Genomic DNA, 19904 nt, shown 5'->3' on the forward strand with positions numbered 1-19904 from the left:
CTGGCCACCCCTCAGCCTCAAACAGCCCAGGGGAGCAGGTCTGAGCACCCCAAGGGACTGTGCTCCCTGTGGAGCAACCCATGAGATGCCTGCTTGCTCAGCCCTCCTTCTTCCCCATCCCCTAGCTGCAGGTCTCATCCTCCCCACTGTCATCCCCAACCTTCATCCCATATCGGGAACCCCTCAAAGCTTCATCACTAGCCTGCAGAGTGCTGGTTGAGGGCCAGGTGGGAGCCAGGTGCCTGCAAGAGGGAAATACAGCCATGGATGGAGCAAGCCCAGCCCCAGTGCATGCTCCTGCATTGCTCCTGCTGTGGGGCATCTCTCCAGATCCCGGCTCCAGGGTACGACTGTTACATGGGTACCTGTCCCATGAAACTGGGACTGAGCTGAGCATGGCGAAACCAGCCTAGAACAGAGACAAGGGACTTGGTGATGGACTGAGGGCCTCAGGAGCCAGCATTGCCCCAGCAGCATCCTGTGATGCAACACCTGGAGGTGTGAAGAAGAAGCAGGGTGGCAGGGCATGCCCTGTTTGCACAAGGGTATGGGTGCAGTGACCATGAAGATGAGGGACAAATATCTTGGCTGAACCCACAGTGACTGGAGCATCACGGGGGTGGGGGGCTGTGTCAAGGGACAAGGAGCTGCTGCTGTGGTCGTGTGGCTGGAGGGGAGTGGTGGTCAGGGAAAGGGAATGCTGTGACACAGGAGACCAGGCAAATGTGGTACTGCTAAAATTTGTGGCCATTGGTAACTGAGTTTTTTTGGGATGCTGGTGGGGGGGTGACCCATGGGGGGTAGGCAGACTCAGGACTCTATCCCTGGCAGTTTAGAAGAGGGCTGATGAAGAGCTGCCCCGCCGAGCGGAAAAGCCACTCGAGTCGTGCTCAACTTCATCAAGGGAACTGCAAGGAAACCAGGGAGCTCGCTAAAATAAATTAACAGAGCAGCCAGGAGGGCAGAGCGCCTGCAGACAGCACGAGAATTGCTCAGGGAACCATGCTGGAGACTTCCAGTAAATGAACGTGTCCCTTAATGAGATTTGCAGGGCCAGCACTGCTGAGGAGCAGGCGAACGTGTGGGAAAGGGCATTCCTCCAGGAGGGGAGGCTGTCAAAATGAAGGGCACAGGGAAAGGGGATGAAATTACACGGATAAAAAAGCAGCAGAGCAAAGCGACCCCCCCCAAAGAAGGCTTTGAGGGAGATGTTGGCAACAGCATAGAACCGCAAATAACTCTGTAATGGCAACTCTGAGGTGCTGCTGTGGCAACGGCACTTTGGGGGTGTCCAGGGGCACGCTGGAGTGCTGTGACCTGGACCAGAGCATCTCTTAGGGTCAATCTTGGGGTAGGACCTGTGTCTCCTGCAAGCCTTTGCCCTCTGTTAGTACAAGAAGGTTGAGAGTTTGAAGCCCTGGAGCAGACATCCTGTGCCCACGTAGCAGAACAGGGATGCTATGAGGAAGCAGCCCCGGTGCCTCGCAGCCAGGGAGCAGGGGAAGGACCTCCTGTGGGCTGTGACTGACAGAGCAAAGCCTGTGAGTACCAAGTGTGGCTGTGCTTGCTGTGGAGCACTGGGAAATTGAGGCAGTCACCCCCCTGAGAAACCAGCCTGGCACCCACAGGAATCAGGCTGTTGCACCAAACACAATCCTGGATGAATTTATCCGAGAAAACAAGCCTGCAGAGGAAGATAAAAGCAAGATAAAACCGCGTTAGTGGAGTCTGAAAAGCATTTTCCATGGAATGCAGAGCCACTGTTCCCTTTGCGGCTCTCAGATTAAAGTTTTCTCATAAAAACACCCCTCCCCTCCCCCCAATACCACCACCAAAATTTCCCTTGAGACAGCCAAGCACTAGGCAGTTTGTCGGCAAGTATGAGCCGTGCTCTCAGTGGGAGCTGCATTAGAGAACCCACATTGAGCCTTCCCGTTGGGTCACGAGCGGTGCCTGCGCCAGGAGGGACATTAGAGCTTACTCTTGCTTGATATAAAGATGCTTCCTCACCTTCAGGGATAAAACCCCGGGTGACACATTTCAAGGAGGAGTGTTTTGGCCAAAATTAAACGGGCTTGTAACAATCTGAATGCTCCTGCTTCAGCAGGAGGGGAGGTGAATCCTGGCGGGCTCTGGGCATCGCATCCTCCCGTGGAGCTTCGCCCCACGGCTTGCCTGCGGTCAGCACATCTCCTGCCAGCAGCAGCTACAGACCCCAGACGAGCCCATGAGGACTGTTGTTTTAATTAACTAATGAAGGCATCTCCTGTGGGGAAGATGGGTAATCTGAGCTGGAGGCTTCCTGCCTGTTTGTGGGGACACTGGGAGTGACACCCAGCTCCTCTCGAGCATTCAGGCACCCCAAGGACTGGGATGCAGGCTTTGCTGCGGGGAGGTGCTGAGTGCTCCCAGGCACTGAGCATTTCCCTGCATGCTGCCTTCAGCTGAAACCCAACCTCAGAGCCTGGGTGTGCTCTAGTCCAGGGATGCCTTCAAAAACCCACCCAACCCTGTCCCCTACCCAGTGGGTCTGAAGGCAGCTTGGCTGCTCTCGTCCCTGAGATTTCCCTTTGGTCTCCTTCTCTTTGCTGCGATCTGGAGGGATTTTTGTTGGGTTTTTTTGTTGTTTGTTTGTTTTTTTGGGTTTTTTTCTTCCCAGGCAAATTACATGATAAAAATTAACGTCTGACGAGGGTGAAGTCTGCACAGGAGCTCCCTGAGCCACAGCCAGGAGCAGTGCAAGGAGGATCCACTTCAAAGCGGGAAGCCGCTTCATTAGGAAAGGAACTAGGGCTTTTGACATTAAGATAAACATCCTGATACACTTCAAAGCAGCTTCCTCTCCTTGTCCTTAGACACCCTCTCGCGTTTCGCTCAGTTCTGGATTATGGAGTTATACTTCTGGCTAATCCGTCCTGCCCTGTATCCCAGCTGGGTGGTTGGTTGAGTGAGGGGACATCCTGGGAGCTGCTTTGCAGTGTGTGAGACCTTCAGGGCATGAACCCGAACCCAAATGCTCTGGCACTGCCTCCTGGTCCTCTTACAAAGAGTTAAAGGCTGCTGCTTAAAGTCCCTCCATTCCCCATTGAAAAACATCATGTTTTTAGAAGAAAGTGCCATAGAGGAGTTCCCAAGGGCCATTGGGGGTGCCTCTGTGCCCCAGCCCAGGAGAAATGCCCACGGGAAGCATGCTGCACCCAGTCTACCCCATGGAAAACCTTTCCATCTGGAGCTTGTGGGGAGGATTTGGCAAGGCTCAAGGGTGCGTGTGTGTGTGTGTGGTTCTGTTCACAGTGCCAACACCCAGTGCGTTCACCATGGCTGGGGGCTTTGGCGGTGTGGCCAAACAGACCTGTGCTGCGGGGTGAGTCATGGTTAGGGGGCCACCCCAAGGTTCTGGGCACCCTTTGGGGCAGGGGAGGAGAGAGGATAATCTAGTGCAGTGGGGAAGCCGCAGGGCTGAGCAGCAGGAGCACCCAACCACAGCCCAAAGCTGCCCTCAGGGCAGGTATTTGAGTCACACTGCAGGTGCCTCTGCTTTGCAGGATGGAACCAGCAGGTAAAAGCCTTTCAGTATTTCATTTCCTCTGGACATTGTTTCCTCCAGAGCCTCCAGGCTCCAGACTGGGACAGGCTGTGCAGGATGAGGAGAGTGGTGCATGATTAACTTGTTCCAGAGTGGGATAAAAGTGGAGAAACAAACCCCTCGCCACCCCAGGGATCTGTTCCAGCCACCCTCAGTGTTACATGGCTTTTGGGGTGCAGGGTAGCTGTGCCTTGACTCGCCTGTTGCTGGCTGTTTCCTGAGATGGGCCTGGATGTCCTGGCTTCACAGAGCAGGACCCTTATGGTCCCTGAATGACCAGACCGCAGCACTGAAACCCAGCTGAGATCTTGTGCTTTCACCTCCATTTCCAGCAGGAAGGCTCCAAAAGGAGCTTTCTCTCCCATTCCCAGGCTTGGCCTGTGCTCTCCTGGCTGCTGCCCCAGCCCTGCCTGCACTGGCACATTGTCTGTGTCTGGAGCAGAGGGAATCTCATGGGTCACAAAATTTATTTCAGACAGGCACCTCCAGGGACAGGAAACAGCTCTGGCTGTCCCACACCCTTCCCCACCAGCGTCCTTTCTGTGACTGCTCAGGTTCTCCTTGCTGAAGCCTCCTAGTGCCTCTCGGGGCCAGGGGAAAATGAGAAGGCGGCTGGGGTCCATCCCTTCCTCACAGCCCTTCTGTCACCCCCCTGTGCTCAAGCTGGGGACTGGGGGCAGGAGTCATCCCAATCGGTGCAGCATGCAGTGCTTTTGGGGTGGGGCAGGGGGTGCAGCTTGTGTGCCAGTGCATGGGTCATATTCTGTGACCAGCAGGTTGAGGGAGGGGATTCTGCCCCTCTACTCCACTCTGTGGGACCCCACCTGTGTACTGCATCCAGCTCATGGACCTGTTGGAGTAAGGACATGGAGATGATCAGAGGGCTGGAGCACCTCTGCTATGAAGACAGGCTGAGGGAGTTGGGCTTGTTTGGCCTGGAGAGGAGAAGGCTCCGGGGAGACCCTACAGCAGCCTTCCAGTACCTGAAGGGGCTACAGGAAAGCTGGGGAGGGGCTGGTTACCAGGGACCACAGTGATAAAATGAGGGGTAATGGGTTTAAATTGATGGAGGAGAGACTTGGACACTTGGCATAGAATTCTTGCCTGTGAAGGCAGTGCAGCCCTGGCACAGGCTGCCAGAGAAGCTGTGGCTGCCCCTGGATCCCTGGCAGGGCTCAAGGCCAGGCTGGATGGGGCTTTGGGCAACCTGGTCTGGTGGCAGGTGTCCCTGCACATGGCAGGGGGTGGGACTGGATAGTCACTAAGGTCCCTTCCAGCCCAAAGCAGGCTGTGGTTCCCATGTCTCTGGCAGGACACCCCACACTGGCCCAGCAGCCTGCGCTATGCACCCCTGCCCTGGAAGGGGATGAATCACAGAGTCACAGAGCTGTAGGGGTTGGAAGGGACCTCCAGAGACCATCAAGTCCAACTCCTCTGCCAAAGCAGGTTCCCCAGGACAGGTCACACAGGGAGGTGTCCAGACGGGTCTTGAATCTCTCCAGAGAAGGAGACTCCAAACCCCCCTGGGCAGCCTGTCCCAGGGCTCTGTCACCCTCACCAGGAAGTTCTTCTGCATATTGGTGTGGAACTTCTGTGCTCCAACTTGAGGCCACTGCCCCTTGTCCTGTCCCCACAGAGCACTGAGAAGAGGCTGCCCATTTCCCTCTGTGTCCCACCCTTCAGATATTGATAAACATTGATCAGATCCCCTCTCAGTCTCTTGTCTCCAGGCTGAACAGCCCCAGCTCACTCAGCCTTTCCTCACAGGGGAGATGCTCCAGACCTTTAGTCATCTTCATAACCCTCCTCTGGACTCTCTCTCCAGGAGATCCCTGTCTTTTTTGTACCAGGGAGCCCAGAACTGGACACAATACTCCAGGTGGGGCCTGACCAGGGCAGAGCAGAGGCGGGGGGCGGATCACGACGCTCCCGTTACGGTGCCCCAGGACCCCACCGGCCCCTCGCCCCGGGCACGCAGCCGGCTGATGGCAGAGGCGCAGCCCGGCTGCGGCCCCGCTTCTGCAAGGGGTGGCGATGGCCCCTGGCCCCGCGCAGCCCGGACCGGGCTGGGCCCCGCAGCAGCCCCGGGGACCGTCCCGCCAGGCGTGGGGGGGGGGTGGGGAAACCCCTCCCGTGACGTCACGGGGAAGCCCCTGCCCTGTCCCCGTCCCACCACGTGATTGGCCGCAGCGCCGCTGCCCCGCCGCAGACGCCGCAGAGGGAAGAGGCGGGCTCCGCCTTGGCCCCGCCCCCAACTCCCCTCTCTGGGTTGCTATTGGCTGTGGGGCTGTCACTCTAGCCTGGTCGTGTCCGCACGGCCGTCTCTCCGCGCCGGAGCCCGCGGCCCGGCCCTGCCGCGCCCACCCCGCAGCCTCCCCGGCCCCCTGCTGCGCACCGGTGCGCTGGCGCGGTGACCTCCCCGCATCCTCCCCGCACCTCCCTGCACACCCCACACCCCACCCCGGGCTCGGGCACGCCCCCGTGTCCCGCTGCACCCCCCGCGACCCCCGCTTTGCTGCCCCCAGGGCACCCGCCCTCCTCCGCACCCCATCCCAGGGCACCCCTCCCGCGCTGCGCCTCGTCCTCTGCCAGGGCCCTGCCCCCCGCGGCGCAGGGCAAGAGCCTGACCCGGCGCCCCGGCACCCCCAGGGCTCGGGGTGGTGGTGGTGGGGTGGGGGGGGGGGATGCCGTGACGTCCTAGGGCTGGAGGGAGGAGGCTGCAGCATCCCCCCTGGAGAGTGTGGCAGCATGACCTGGACTAAGGCAGGGTGGTGGGGAGCTCAGGGGATCGTGGCAGGGTCGTGGGAAGCAGGGAAGGGTGATGGGGGGTGTGGAGGAGTGATGATGGGCAAGGGCAACCCAAAGGCGCCCTCCCCTCGCTGGTTGGGAGGGGCAGGGCTCAGGGAGGGAGGCAGCACCTTTCTCTGACCCTCAGGCAGCCTGGTCAGCACCGAAAGCCAGGGCAAGGCTGTTCGCAGACAGTGGCTCACAATGTGGGGCTTGTGGCCAGGGGTGTTGCCCAGCAGCCGGCCACATCCCGCCCCTTGTCTGGGAAGACAAAGAGTCTGAGAGCAGCTGTGGGAACACTGTCCTCACCTAGGGGGCTGGCCCTGCTCTCGGCATCCCCCTGGGTTTCGTGTCCCTGCTCTCTGCCCGCGGGGCTGGCAGAGCTCTGCAGCATGGCCCTCCTCTCTGTGCGTGTAGCTGTGTGGGACGAGGGGTGATGCTGTGAGGGGTAATGGGCTTTCCCAGCACTGCTCACCCATGCTGCTCCCCTGACAGATGCCAGCTGGGCTGCAACGTCGCTGATCACTGGTGTCCTAGCATCTGCCATCCCTGGCCACCTCGCTGGTGGCCCCACTGGCCATGCCCCTTGGCCCCTCTCCATTGCTTGGCTGCAGATGGGGTGCTCACCCCGGTGGCATCCATGGTGGTCCATGCAGAGGCTTGGCATGTGATCTGCAAGGTGTGGGGTGTCCTGGAAAGACACCCTGGCAGGGAGTGTTTCTGGTGGGACAGGCATTGCAGGCAGCAGTGGGGCAGGGCAGGCAGCAGGAAGGGCAGGAGTTTGGGAACATCTTCCTGGGGAGCTACAGGGACATGTGCTGCAACTTCACCCTGAAGGCCATGAATGGCACCTGAGCAGTGCCAGGCCTGCTACAACCTCAAAAGAGATGATGACTGCTTCAAGATGGACTGCTTGCCCGCCTTCTTGGCTGGGCTTGACCTGGTGCACCAGGTCATCCGACAGCCCTCTGGCAAGCAGCACAAGTCAGCACTACTGTCCTGACACCTACCTGCCCCACGCCAGCAGCATCAGCTACATCCTTACCCTGGACATGGCCAGGAGATTCTGGAGGTAATGGACACTTCTGTCCCAGCCCCATGGAGGATATGGGCATCCTGGTGGAGCTGGGGGGGTGGATCCTGGTAGGAGCCAGTAACTGCTTTGCCAAGCACAGCGTGCCATGGTGTATCTGCAGCGATCCATACCCTGAGCTACGGGGCAGGACCGGACGCACAGCAGCACACTGCAAGCCCCCCAGCTCACCCACTGCAAGGGGCCGGCCAGGGACCCCATGACAGAGGGACCACGGCTGCAGGATGTGCTGCCTCCCTAGCCCCAGTGCTGCCCAGTATCACCCCCCCAACCCCAGCCCCCTCCCTTGCAGAAGGACGTAGCCTGTGCCCCAGTTGGGCTCTCTGCCCGCTCCAGCCTCAGTGGCAGCCCTGCTCCCCTCCACAGCACGGCAGCACACCCTCCAGGTCGGGGTCCTGCTGGCCCTAAGCACACCTGGAAGCCTCCGGGAAGTGGGCAGGGGCAGAGAAAGTACATCTACCCCGTGCTGTGCAGCCTGGGAATTTCTCAGAGGCCGTAAATAGCCGAGTTCCCCTTCTGCTCATCTCGAAACTGAGAAGGGGAACATCCCCCGGGGAGGAAAAAATTGGTCGCTTGTCATCACTGGTACAAAAGCTATTTTTAGTTTTATTAAAACGTCTCTCTTCTATAAACTTCCAAAATATCTGTGGCCTCTGCTATACAGGCTCCTGCTGCGGCTGCATAGCGAAGCTGCTGACCCTGGGGCGAGGAGGGATGGTGGCACTCACGGGGGGGTGCAGCCGGCAGCGGGAGACACCCGAGGCTCCTCTTTGTGATCCGGAGAGGTGTGGGGGGAGCCGGCGGAACAGGGCACCCCAGGGCCGCCCTCGTACAGGGGCACGTGGGGGCCGTAGTGGCCCAGGGGGCCGGGGTTGATCTGCGGTCGGAGCAGGAGCTGGTGCAGGGTCTCGCCCACTTGCACCAGGCTGTGGGAGAGAAGGTGGAGGTGGGAGACGGTGTCGCTGGCCAGGCTCTCCAGCAGCGCCTGCTGCTGCCGTGAGGTCTGCAGGATCTGCACCAGCAGCTGCTGGACGCTCTGGAGCAAGCTCGCCACGCCGGAGCCTGCAGCGAGAAGTGGGGGGGGGGTCAGCGGCAGTGAAACCTCACCACAGCTCTGAGAGCCTCCCAGGAGGCTTGCTGGGGTGCTGTGAGGGGGGACCCACCGTGCAGGCTTGAGTCTGACGCCTCTTCACCTGTGGCTGGCTGCTCGCTCGCAGCAGCCGTCCCAGGGGAGCCGGGGGCTGTGGTGGCCACTGGCAACATCCTGTTTCCTCTTCCCATCCCCAGGGATGGTTCAGCAGGGAAACCTGTGACAATGGTGCGGAGATCAGCCATGGGCAATACACAATTCGATATGAATTTTAGGTGAAGGTGCTTATTGGGTGAAATCACACAGATTATATACATTTCTTACTGCACCGTGGCAAGCTAAAAGACTGCTAATTGGTTACATACAGTGTTCACACCACACTGATTGGTTATTATGGTTAAGAACCATCTTACTATAGCTGTTTCTTAACATGTTGCATTACTCCCAAGTACCTTCCCACAACTCCTTTTTGGGTTAGGGCAGTCTGTACCCCTGTCATCAAGGCTGCTGTGTTTTGAGAATGTGATTACCAAAATCCTGTCAGCATGAGTAGCTTTCCTGCCTCACGGGAACTCGAGGATATTGTCAGGGCCTATGCCTTTGGTGAGAAGACCTAGGCCACCAGCAGGCCTGCTGCCTTCCCCGACACAATGGTTCGGCACAGAGGGAACAACCAGTGTACTGGAGTCACTCAAGCCCCATGCTCAGCCTGACCTGGCCACAGAGCCCTGGGCAGGCACTGCCTGGGGGAACCTCTGTCCTCCGTCCCCATGGGCAGGACAAAGCTGTGCTCCCCCCCACACTGCAGAGCAGGGCGGACTTGCTCGAAGCTGCAGACTCTTACCAGCCTTTTGGTCACCACTTTCTTGCTTCAGGGTGGTGTGACAGTCTGGAACGACAGCAGACACAGACCATGAGCTGTGGCTGCCTCCTGCCCTGGGCTGCACAAGCACAGTGGCCTGGGGTACTTACCCAGGAGGGGAAGGTTAGGGAAGCAGTGGCCGGTGTCTGCAATGAGAACCGTATCAGACCCTGCTCGTGGAGCCGAGGGGGTTTACTGAGCTGAGAAGGGCAAGGAAAGCCTTACGTGGCAGGGTCAGGGGAGCAGGCAGCACTCCAGCGACGTGGTCCCCACCAGCTGCTGGGGAGAGAGCGAAGAGGAGAGATGCTCTGTCTGATGGGATCACCACCAAGCCCAGGGTCTGCCTGGCTTTGCCCCGGCCAGCCCCACAGCCCGACATGCCCTAGCCACAGCTCCACAGCGCCCTGCTGGGCCCCAAAGCATCTCATGAGCTAGGTACGAAAGCAGGAGTCACTCACCCCACCGCTGCAATGCAGCCACCTCTGGGCTGGAAGGCAGCAGCGGCATAGCAGCGCGCAGCAACGCTACACAACAGATTAGGACTGGAAGTGAAGGAGAATCCCACATCCACTTGTAACTGCAGGGGGAATTTAGGGAGATAGAAGGTAATTACCCACTGCGGATGCTGGCTGGGGCGCCCACACTCACGTCTCCTGTGTCACTGCAGTGCCAAATGCCTGTGTATAGCAAGGGGGGCACAGGACCTGCCCCGGGGAGCACTGCAGGGCAGGGGAGCTGCAGGCACCTCTGGCCCTCATACCCGGTCCTATCTCACCCAAAGCTTTGTGGCGTTACTGGGGAAGGCATGAGCCAGGGCCTGCTGAGGGAAGGGGAGTCACATGCCCTGCAGTGCTGCGTAGCCACGAGAGCTCCCTGGGGCATGTCGGGGCCACAGTCCCTTAGAGACCTTGAGACTCACAACGGAGGCTGCCAGCAGCCTTGCCATGCCCCCAGGCTGGGTCAGAGCCAGGGATCCCCTCCTGTCCCACCCTGGTCATCTCTATCCCCTGACGCTCTGGGGCTGGTTTGGAGCCAAAGCCTCTGGAGAGAGAAGTCGCAACAACCCCACTGGTGAGCATCCCTGCCAGGACACTTGTCAGGGCCCCCCCCCAACCCTCTAAGACCCTCATTCCCATCATGCTGGCAGGGTGTGGGCTGGAGCCATGGCCATGCAGCCCGGTGCAGCGGGGCAGACTGGTACTTACAGCTCTCTGGCTCATCCTTTGCACGCTGCGGCAGCGGGGACAGCAGCATGCCTGGGGTGTCCCTGCGAATGTCTTGCTCTAAGGAAGGAGGGCGAGGGGATGCAGAAAAGAGTTTCAATAACCGGAGACGAGGGGTACCAGCCACCCCACAGCCAGGACAAGCTCCTCTCTGGCTGCCAGAGCCCACGGGTACCTGGTGGCTCTGGTGAGGTTGGCGAGCGGGCGGCATGGGCTGACCTGCGCTTCCTGGAGGGCAACTTCACCAGGTCTAGAGGGAAAGAAGGAGATCACCGAGGGGCCCTGGGTGGCAGCACAGCATCCAGCATCCCACATCCAGCCACCCTGCCGAGCCCACCTGCCCGCCCCTGGCACCCACCTGGCATCCTCCGCTCGCCGAAGACGGGCCGCCCAGCCGCCTTCCAGATGCTCTTCATGGCTCGGTAGTGCGGGGGCAGGCGGGGCGAGTGGCAGCCGGCCCTCCGGCGCGTCTCCCGCTCCGAGTGGAAAGCCTGCTTGAGCGCCTTCCACTTGGAGCGACACTGGGCCACGCTGCGCCCGTAGCCGGCCGCCGCCAGCCCCTGGGAGATCTCTCGCCACAGGGCCTCGTTGGGTCGCGACGTGGAGGCCATGAGCAGGGCGGCCTCCCCGGAGCCCCCCACCAGCGCCAGGAGGCTGCTGACCTCCGCCTGCGTCCAGGCTCGCCCGCGGGGCATGCTGCCGGCCGCGGGGGGAAGCTCAGCCCCGGGGCCGGCGGGGAGGCTGGGAGGCGTGGGGCTCAGCCTCGGAGCTCGGCCGTGCGCTCCCGAGGGGAGCTCCGAGAGCTTGTCGCGCCGCGCTGCGAACCGGACCGGGAGCCGCGCTGAGAGCCGCCCGCAGCTGCGCCCGGATCCACCCCGGGAGCTAGACCGGGAGCCTCCCCGGGAGCTGCGCGGGGAGCCGCCGGGACTCGGACCGGGACCCGCACCGGGCCGCAGCGGGGGCCGGCGGGAGCTGCGGCGGCGGCCGCAGCACGAACCGCACCGGCCGGCCCTGCGCCGCATCGGGCGCCGCGCCGGGAGCTGCCGGGAATCGCCGGAGCCGCACCGAGCATGTGCGGGCCCGGGAGGAGCCGCTGGGAAACGTAGTCCTGGCCGCGCCATCCCCCATCGCCCGGCAGCTGGGAGGAGAGGGGGAGGGCTGCCCGCAGGCAGCCCCCCGCCAGCCGGCCCGGCCTGTGCGGCTGGGAGCCCGGGACAGAACCGACCCGTGGCGGGGAGGGCTCCATCCCCCAGCACACAGCAGGGATAGACGTCATGGCAATCGTCAAGGCTTTGGGAGGGGAAGGAGGACCCTGGCCCTCTTTGCTTTCCAGGCCTGAGGTGCAGCTGCAGCCTCATGCAAAAAAAAAAAAAAGACACCAGGACCCACATTTTGAGCAAACACCCCATGGCCTCGCTGCTGTGAGAGCGCGGAGCCCGGACAGGGCCCTGTGCCCAGCTCCCCAGGGATGTCCCAGCTCCCCAGGGATGTCCCAGCTCCCCAGGGATGCCCAGTTTCCCAGGGAAGCTCAGGTCCCTTGCACAGTCCATAGGACAGACCTGTTGAACGCAATAGGCTGTCCAGGAGGGTGTGGAGTCTCCTTCTCTGGAGTAGTCCAGTCCCTGTGCTACCTGTCCTAGGTTACCTGCTTTGGCAGGGGGGTTGGACAGAATGATCTCTTGAGGTCCCTTCCAGCCCCTACAGTTCTGTGAAAACAGCCTGGGCATGGCCGTGCAGTCCAGCCCTGACTCCACATCTGAGCTGGCCACCATGGCCCCCCGCTTGCTGCCCCAAAGCCAGGGGTTCCCTCATGCTGGGAACCTCTGGGTGCTGGCCCAGCCAGGCCTTCCCCTTGCCCTGGTTGTCAGCAGTGCCGGGATCCCCCAGGGCTGTGACCCAGGTGGTGCCTCTGGGGACGCTGCCAGGAAGTGACATTTTCCATTTCACGTCACACCCAGCTGCTGAAGGGGGGCTACGAGGGGTTGCCGCCTCCCCTGCGGCACACAGAGCTGAGGGAAGGATGGAAGAGGGGGTCACATACGCCGATCTGCGCTTGCCCCCCCCACCAGGTAATGGCACGCTGCTCCCTGCCTGTCACACCAGCAATCCAGGTGGGTCCCCTGCCCCCCCGCATCCCCTTGCCCTCTGCAGAGTTGTTCCCCCAGCCCTGTTTCCCCCTGCTCCCTTCTTCTGGGCATCCTTTCCCAAGCAGCCCTGTTGCAGACTGCTTGCTCTTGGGGGAGGGGGAGGGGGGGTGGAGTGGGGGGCATGAGAGGGTCAAGGGAAGGGGATACCCCCTGCACCCCAGTGTCACACTGGCAATCTCTGCTCTGCTCTCCCTATCCTGTGCCAAGCGCTGTCTGCAGGGAGACAACTCCTACGTGCTGCAAATGGGTTCTCCCTCCATTTTCCTGCACTTCCCTCCTGCCTTCTGAGACCCTGCCCTGGGTTCACAGACCTTTCCCAGCTGGGGGGTCCCCACTACTCCCACCAAACCTCTAGGACCTGGGTTAACTCCCTTCTCAGCTCCCCAGCAGCCGATGAGGCTGCCCTGGTGCTGGACAGCCCTCAGCCTGGCTCTCTTCTCCATGCTGCTCCTGCTGGCACAAGTCGCCCTCATCATCTTGAGCTTACAGTGTAAGTACCTGCTCCTGCCTGGATCACTCAGCTGGGGTCCTGGGGTCAGGGTGGGCAGCTTGCTCAGGGAGCTGAGCCCTCCTGCTTGGGGCCAAGGCCAAGCGGGAAGGTTGGGGAGTCGAGACATCACATGCCTGTCTGAGAGAGGAAGACTGGGGATAGCGTGGGTTTCGGGACAGTACCGGGGCATCCCACTCCTGTCATGTAACAACAACATGAAGTCAGGAGGGAGAGCGGTGACACTGAAACTGAAATGCAGAAGCACTTTCCCCGAAAGCCTATTTTGTCATGGGCTCCCAAGCAGAGCAAAAGCCACAGGGACCTCCTTGGACTTTGCTGACAGGTCACCTAAAGGAGGGGGATGCCCTCAGCCACAGCTGAGGGCTGGCCCGTGGGAACGGGCACTGGACACTGGTGGGAGCAGGAGCCCTGGGTTGGTGGGGACACTCCTGTGCTCTTCTTCTGTAGATGTAGGACAGCACATGAGCTGCACCTATGGTTCCAAGGGCCTAGAGGAGAGCCCCAGCGATGAACAAGAGACACTGCGAGGTAAGAGTGCCTGGCAGGCTCCTGGATGAGGTCTGGAGACAGCCTGGATGCTCCTTTCAAGAGGCAGGATCTGTCTCTACTCCAGAACGTGCCCCCCTCCCAAGTCTCCCTTGCTGCTTGTCCCCTGGCTCATGGCATGGACAGCTGCCCCAGCGCCGCTGGACAGGCTGCAGTGCTGGGACCTCTTTGGAAGAGACGAACCCAGCGCAGCTCAGCATCACCTTGGCATACCACCAGCACCAGGCTCATGGTTGCCATGAGCATCCATGTGCTGGACAGCATTGGGCACTCCTTTTCAACCAGTCTGTGGTGGAGCTGAAATCTCCACCACGTTCCCAGTGCTTCTGGGGACAAAGTGATGTTTGTGTCACAGCCCCAGAGCTGGACTTCCCTTCTCTGGTCCATCTGCCCAATGTCAGCACCTTCATGTAACCAACCCATCCCCCAGCCCTGGGACTGGGATGTACGACCTGGGCTCCAGAGTAAGGGCAAGAAGAGTCATCTCTGCAGGGCAGCCATAGGTGTGCACTGGGTTTGTTGGCACCCTGGCTGCTCCTTGTCACCCCCTTGTCTGGGGTCTGGGGGCAGCCCTGCTGCTGCCCTGTCCTGGCTGCTCTTGCAGGCTGTGTTTCTGGTGTGCAGGGCCATGCCAGTTCTGCCCGGACGGCTGGCTCTGGGAAGCAGGACAGTGCTACTACTTCTCCTCTGCCAGAAAGAGCTGGGAGCAGAGCAGAGAGGACTGCAGGTCCAGAGGGGCTCAGCTAGTCACCATCCGAGCCAACACCACGCTGGTAAGTGTGCCCAGCCTGGCCCCTCCACCCCCACCATGGGCATCGGGCTGCATCTGTGACCACCTAAAGATCCCTCAGCAGTCACCCAGCCATCACCATCATCATCTCTGCTCCCTGGCCCCTGGGCCCAAAGCCTATCCAAGCCTCCAGACAGAGAGCTGGTGATGCTGTGCCCATCGCTCACCCCATGGCTGAGGCTGGGGCGTCCCCCTGGGGAGCTGATGCAGGTCCTCTCCTGCGCTAGGCTTTCCTGGTGCGCACGGCTAACACGGAGACCTTCCACGTGGGGCTGAAGCGGGACGGCTCCTGGTCTGACTGGAAGTGGCTGGATGGCACCGCGCTGAAGGGGTGAGGCGATCAGCTTGTTCCCAGCCAAGGCTGCTGAGGGAGGCTTCAGCCCCAGGGCTCAGGGAGGTGACAGAAGGACAGGCAGCTCACCGGTGTGGAGGGACATGCTTCCATGTTGTGGACAGTTCTTGTCTTCCTAGGGCTGCAGTGGGACATTTTAGGGAGGGAAGGACTGCAGAGGCACTACCTACTGCTGCACTCTGCCTGGACGAGGGCCTGGGGGTGTGCCCAAAAGCAGGGGCACAGCATGGGGCTTTGCTTGGTGCATTGCCAGAAAGGACCTAGTGATGCTGTGTGCATGATGGGGCTGGGGGCTGCATGGCAAGTAGGCAGGGGTAGGGTGAGAGGGGAGCACAGTGAGTGACCTAAACAGGAAAGAGTGAGCTTTGCTCCCACAGCATCCCTGCAGCCTCTGTTCCCCGGCTGGGGGAGCTCCTGATGGGGCAAGCCCAGACCATCCTGCCCATCCCATCTCATCACGCTCCCTCTCCCCGCAGGTTCTTCCCCATCCAGCGCTCCACCAGCTCCTTCCTGGCCTGTGGCAGGGTGTCAGGCTCGGGACTGTCCAGTGGCCTGTGCAGGGAAGCCCTTGGCTGGGTCTGCGAGCAGAGTGCAGCTGCCCTGCAGTGGCTCCGGTCCTCACCACCCGCCTTCCTCTGGAGAAACACCACCTACACCTGTGTGGGGCCCTGGTGACTGCGGGGACCTCCAGCCTGGCTGCCCCATCACCCCAATCCCTGCCCAGCGCCAGTACGTGGGCATCCCTGGGGATCACCACCTGCTCCCCAAGGCCTCTTCAGACCCCTCCCCAGCACCCCACCCCTGCAGATTTCTGCACTTTGCCAATAAACTCCTGTGCTTGCATGCTGTGGCTGGCTTTGGGGGATGAAGGTGGCATGATGGAGGCGCATCCTCCATTTCACAGGCTGAGTTGCATCGCTGCCTGGTGGGAAGTGACAGGTGACATTGTGCTGACATGACTGTCTGGGAGCCAGCATCGCTCCACGCATCCTCAAGGCCAGGTCCTGCACAGGTCCTGTGCAGGGTGGAGCTGGTCCCCCCAAGCACTGGGCTTTCTCATGGCAGTGTTCGCCTGGGGTTTGTGCTTTTTGGAAGGGAAGCTGAGAAGTGTCTCACTGGTTCCATGGAGGGTTTTGGCTGAACATCAGCCCATGTCCCGGTGCCTGCCCTGTCAGGTCACAGCAAACACCCTCGCATTGCTTTGAAACCGGGTGATGTGTAAGAGCCTAAAAGGCCTGCTGGGGCTTGGCTTGGAGGGATTTGGTCCTGGGCACTGCTATGCCTTTGATTCAGACCACCTTGATGTGGGGGCAGCACACGCTCTGGCAGGGACATCCCTTGGATTCCCTCCTGGCACACGTGAAGGACCAAGATTCGGCAGTCACTGCGTCCTGTCTCCTGAGCAGGGGCTGGGATGGAGAGGGTGACGCTCTGTGGCTGGTACACACGTTCCCTCGGGGCTCCCCGCAGAGAGTGTTCACCATGCAACCCCTGGAAAGGAGAGCATCCTCAGAAATAGAACCCACTTTTTCAAATAAGGCAACTACTTCTGCTTTTCTTCACATGAAAGGGTGGCTCCACCCCATATGCCCATGACCACAGTCTCTCACATGACTGTGGGGGAGAAAGATATCACTGAGTGCCCACAGTGCTGCTGCCTGGAGCAGCGTGTGCCTGCATGGCCCAGAGCGTGGTCTATGCTGACCTGAAGTTTGCTGTGTCCCCGCCGCTCACTGCCCCCACCGGCCCCGCAGCCCCCGATGAGGACGACAGCCCCTACGAGAACGTGCCGCTGGGACCGGTGCCCGTGACACCCGGCCCAGGTGGGACCCCCCTGTCACAAGGTAGGCACCAGCTGCCTGGCAGCAGGAGGTGGTGTCCCCGTGGGAGCACGAGGCGATGCCCATGGCGCTCATCTCTTGCAGGGCGTTGGCCCCGGCGTTGGCTCATCCCCGGGGGGCTGCTGGCAGCCAGCCTGCTGCTGCTGGTGCTGCTGGTGGCCACCGTGGCCCTCGGGGTTTGCTGTGAGTTGGGCCGGGGGTGGCGGGAGAGGGTTTGGGGCTGGGGAAGGGCCTGGTGGTTGCTGGGGGTGGCCGGGCCGGGGGGTGCCGGGGCTGGTGGGCAGGGGGCAGCGCTGGTTCTTGCTTGGCCGCCCTGAGTCGCGCTCCATCTGCCAGCGCTGCCTCCCCATTGCTTCCCCATTGCCTCCCACTGCCTTCCCTTGCCTCCCCTGCCTCACAGAGCCTTCCCGCTGCTCCCGCTGCCCCCCACCACCTCACACTGCTCCCCACTGCCCCTCATTGCCTCCCACTGCCCCTCACTGCCCCCTGGTGCCCCCACTGCCTCCCACTGTCCCCCCTTGCCACCCACTGCTCCCACTGCCTCCCACTGCTTCTCACTGCCCCCCACTGCCTTCTCCTTACCTCCGGGCCCTCCCCCCACCCCTTGCCACCACCACCACTTCCTTTCCCTTCCCACAGGCAGCCTGTGGCAGTCTCTGCCCACAGTTGGGCACTTACCCCTCTCCCTCAGCCAGGGCCATGCCCTGAGCAGCCCTGCACCCACGTCCCCCTGCCCAGGCTGTCCCATCCCCATGCCCCCGCTCACCCAGCCTGTCCCCAGACTGGCAGGTGAGCCGCAGGCTGCAGGACACCTCCCGGGATCACACGGCCGAGCAGGGCCGGCTCTCGCAGGAGGTGAGCGAGCGGGAGCGCAGCCTGGAGCAGGCGCGGCTGGAGCTGGCGTGGGCCCGAGCGGAGCTGCAGCGAGCGTGGCGGGAGGGCAACAGCAGCCAGCTGGAGCTGGGCAGAGTGAACACGGAGCTGGGCAGCGCCAGGCAGGAGCTGGCTGCGCTGCGACAGCAGGTGCAGGACGTGCAGGGGGAGCTCAGGGCCAGCCAGGGCACAGTGAGCAGCCTGCGCGCCTGCGTGAACACAGGTATGGCCGTGGCAGGCTGGGCGGTGGGCAGCCATCGATGCTGCCGGGGATGGGTGGGGGCACATCCCGGCCGGGATGCAGCCCCTGAGCACCCATGGGTGGGTGAGCGCCTGAGCCGTGCCCCTGCCCCCAGAGTGCTGCCCCTCGGGCTGGGTGCTCTACAGGAACAAGTGCCTCTTCATCTCGGTGGAGAAGAAGAGCTGGGAGGAGAGCCGTGATGAGTGCAGAAAGAAAGGCGCTCAGCTGCTGGTCAAAGGCGACTGGGACTTACGGGCTGTGCCGGTACGGAGCAGGGGGCTGTGGCACCCCAGGAGGGTGGGGGCATCGGTGGGGCTGGGCAGACCAGGTGGGTCCTGCGCATGGGGCAGGTGGTTGGCAGCTTCCCTCCTCGTTTTGCAGATACTTCGTTTCTCATACTGGGTAGGAGATTACCATTCTAAGGAGCACTGGGATTTTTTTAAAACGTAAGTTGTTCCGTCTTGGACTTCATCTCTCCCACCTTTACCACTCATGGGTAGTGATGCGGGGCATTGCCTGAGTGTCTTTCCCAGTCAAGGAACTGATGCTCTTTCATGGGCAGTGCTCTGGTCTTCCTGCCCAGGCTAAGGGTCTCTGGGACTGCAGCTGCGTGGGCCCACCATGGGGCTGGCAGCGAGCTGGGAGAATGGTGGTGGCACCTCTCATGCTCCTTTCCTTTTAGGTCATGTTCAGCAACATTCAGTGGGGAGATAATCTCCACCTACTGTCTCCGTGGTCTACCGTGGGTCTGTGAGAAGTTCCCAGACCTGAGTAGCCCATCCTAGACCCTCTCTCTTCCCTCAGCCGCGGGGTGAACTCTGAGACACTCCCGGTACCTTTATCAGAGGACTGATAGGAGCTGGGGGTGCTGAGAAGAGGCATCCTTCTCCTGCACAGCTACGTCGTTGCACACCTTTGCCTCAGCCATACTGCAAAGCTCTGGGGATACTGGTTGGGAACGAAGGTGCCTGCATTTTAAACCAAGCCTTTTGGAAAATAAACTGCATTTCTGTGTTTCACGCTCATGCCCATGTTTACACCCTCAGCTCCTGCCCTCCAGCCCTGGATCCTGTGACTCAGGGACAGGACACTGGTACCCAGCCCTGCTCACCTCTGCTGCCTTCCACTGGGGCTGGTTTGGGAGGTGCCTCTTGCCCATTGTGAAGCTGGGTATGATGGTGCTATTTGTGTCTCCAGCTGCTCCCCATCAGGGAGTCCTTTGGTTTTGCTGGCTGCCACTGGCTCCTGCCCTGCCCTTTCTCCTCCCTCCATTACCTGCCCTCAGCCACAGCCTGTCCCAAGGCTGAGCTTTGTTCTCCCAGTCAATGCCTTCACTGAGCTGGTGGCATCCCTGTAGGGTGTTGCTTCTTGAAGACTTGACTGGTGCCCTGGATGATGGGAGCAGGGTGGCCTCAGCCAGCTGGGGGGCAATACCAAACTGGGTAGTACTGGGTATACCAGGGGGCAGGACTGATGTTTAGGGACGCCTGGAGAAACTAGCTGATGGAAGCCTGCTGTTGATGGATGAGTCGGAAGGAAGGAAGGAAGGAAGGAAGGAAGGAAGGAAGGAAGGAAGGAAGGAAGGAAGGAAGGAAGGAAGGAAGGAAGGAAGGAAGGAAGGAAGGAAGGAAGGAAGGAAGGAAGGAAGGAAGGAAGGAAGGAAGGAAGGAAGGAAGGAAGGAAGGAAGGAAGGAAGGAAGGAAGGAAGGAAGGAAGGAAGGAAGGAAGGAAGGAAGGAAGGAAGGAAGGAAGGAAGGAAGGAAGGAAGGAAGGAAGGAAGGAAGGAAGGAAGGAAGGAAGGAAGGAAGGAAGGAAGGAAGGAAGGAAGGAAGGAAGGAAGGAAGGAAGGAAGGAAGGAAGGAAGGAAGGAAGGAAGGAAGGAAGGAAGGAAGGAAGGAAGGAAGGAAGGAAGGAAGGAAGGAAGGAAGGAAGGAAGGAAGGAAGGAAGGAAGGAAGGAAGGA

At 60.9% G+C, this 19904-nt stretch overlaps 3 protein-coding genes across 3 annotated transcripts; 2 read left to right on the forward strand and 1 right to left on the reverse strand.

Moving 5' to 3' along the window:
* Positions 1-8047: 8047 nt before the first annotated feature.
* Positions 8048-11769, reverse strand: LOC311203770 (uncharacterized protein; the record flags this gene model as incomplete). Its single annotated transcript, XM_084278528.1, has 10 exons — positions 8048-8528; positions 8630-8773; positions 9401-9445; positions 9529-9564; positions 9644-9697; positions 9877-9942; positions 10624-10701; positions 10817-10891; positions 11000-11499; positions 11588-11769. The coding sequence occupies 10 exons, from the start codon at positions 11767-11769 to the stop codon at positions 8191-8193; spliced, it is 1518 nt and encodes a 505-aa protein (XP_084134654.1). The 3' UTR covers positions 8048-8190.
* Positions 11770-12661: 892 nt separating this feature from the next.
* Positions 12662-15662, forward strand: LOC311203771 (killer cell lectin-like receptor subfamily G member 1; the record flags this gene model as incomplete). The annotated part of the gene is made up of 6 exons (XM_084278529.1): positions 12662-12710; positions 13168-13278; positions 13747-13827; positions 14470-14618; positions 14863-14966; positions 15464-15662. The coding sequence occupies 6 exons, from the start codon at positions 12662-12664 to the stop codon at positions 15660-15662; spliced, it is 693 nt and encodes a 230-aa protein (XP_084134655.1).
* A 1003-nt stretch (positions 15663-16665) lies between these two features.
* On the forward strand, positions 16666-18880 carry LOC311203858 (uncharacterized protein; the record flags this gene model as incomplete). Its single annotated transcript, XM_084278629.1, has 6 exons — positions 16666-16810; positions 16913-17011; positions 17610-17924; positions 18058-18206; positions 18324-18388; positions 18625-18880. The coding sequence occupies 6 exons, from the start codon at positions 16666-16668 to the stop codon at positions 18725-18727; spliced, it is 876 nt and encodes a 291-aa protein (XP_084134755.1). The 3' UTR covers positions 18728-18880.
* Positions 18881-19904: the final 1024 nt, after the last annotated feature.

The sequence above is a fragment of the Gallinula chloropus genome (genome assembly GCF_964237585.1).
Source record: "Gallinula chloropus genome assembly, chromosome: Z".
Taxonomy (NCBI): domain Eukaryota; kingdom Metazoa; phylum Chordata; class Aves; order Gruiformes; family Rallidae; genus Gallinula; species Gallinula chloropus.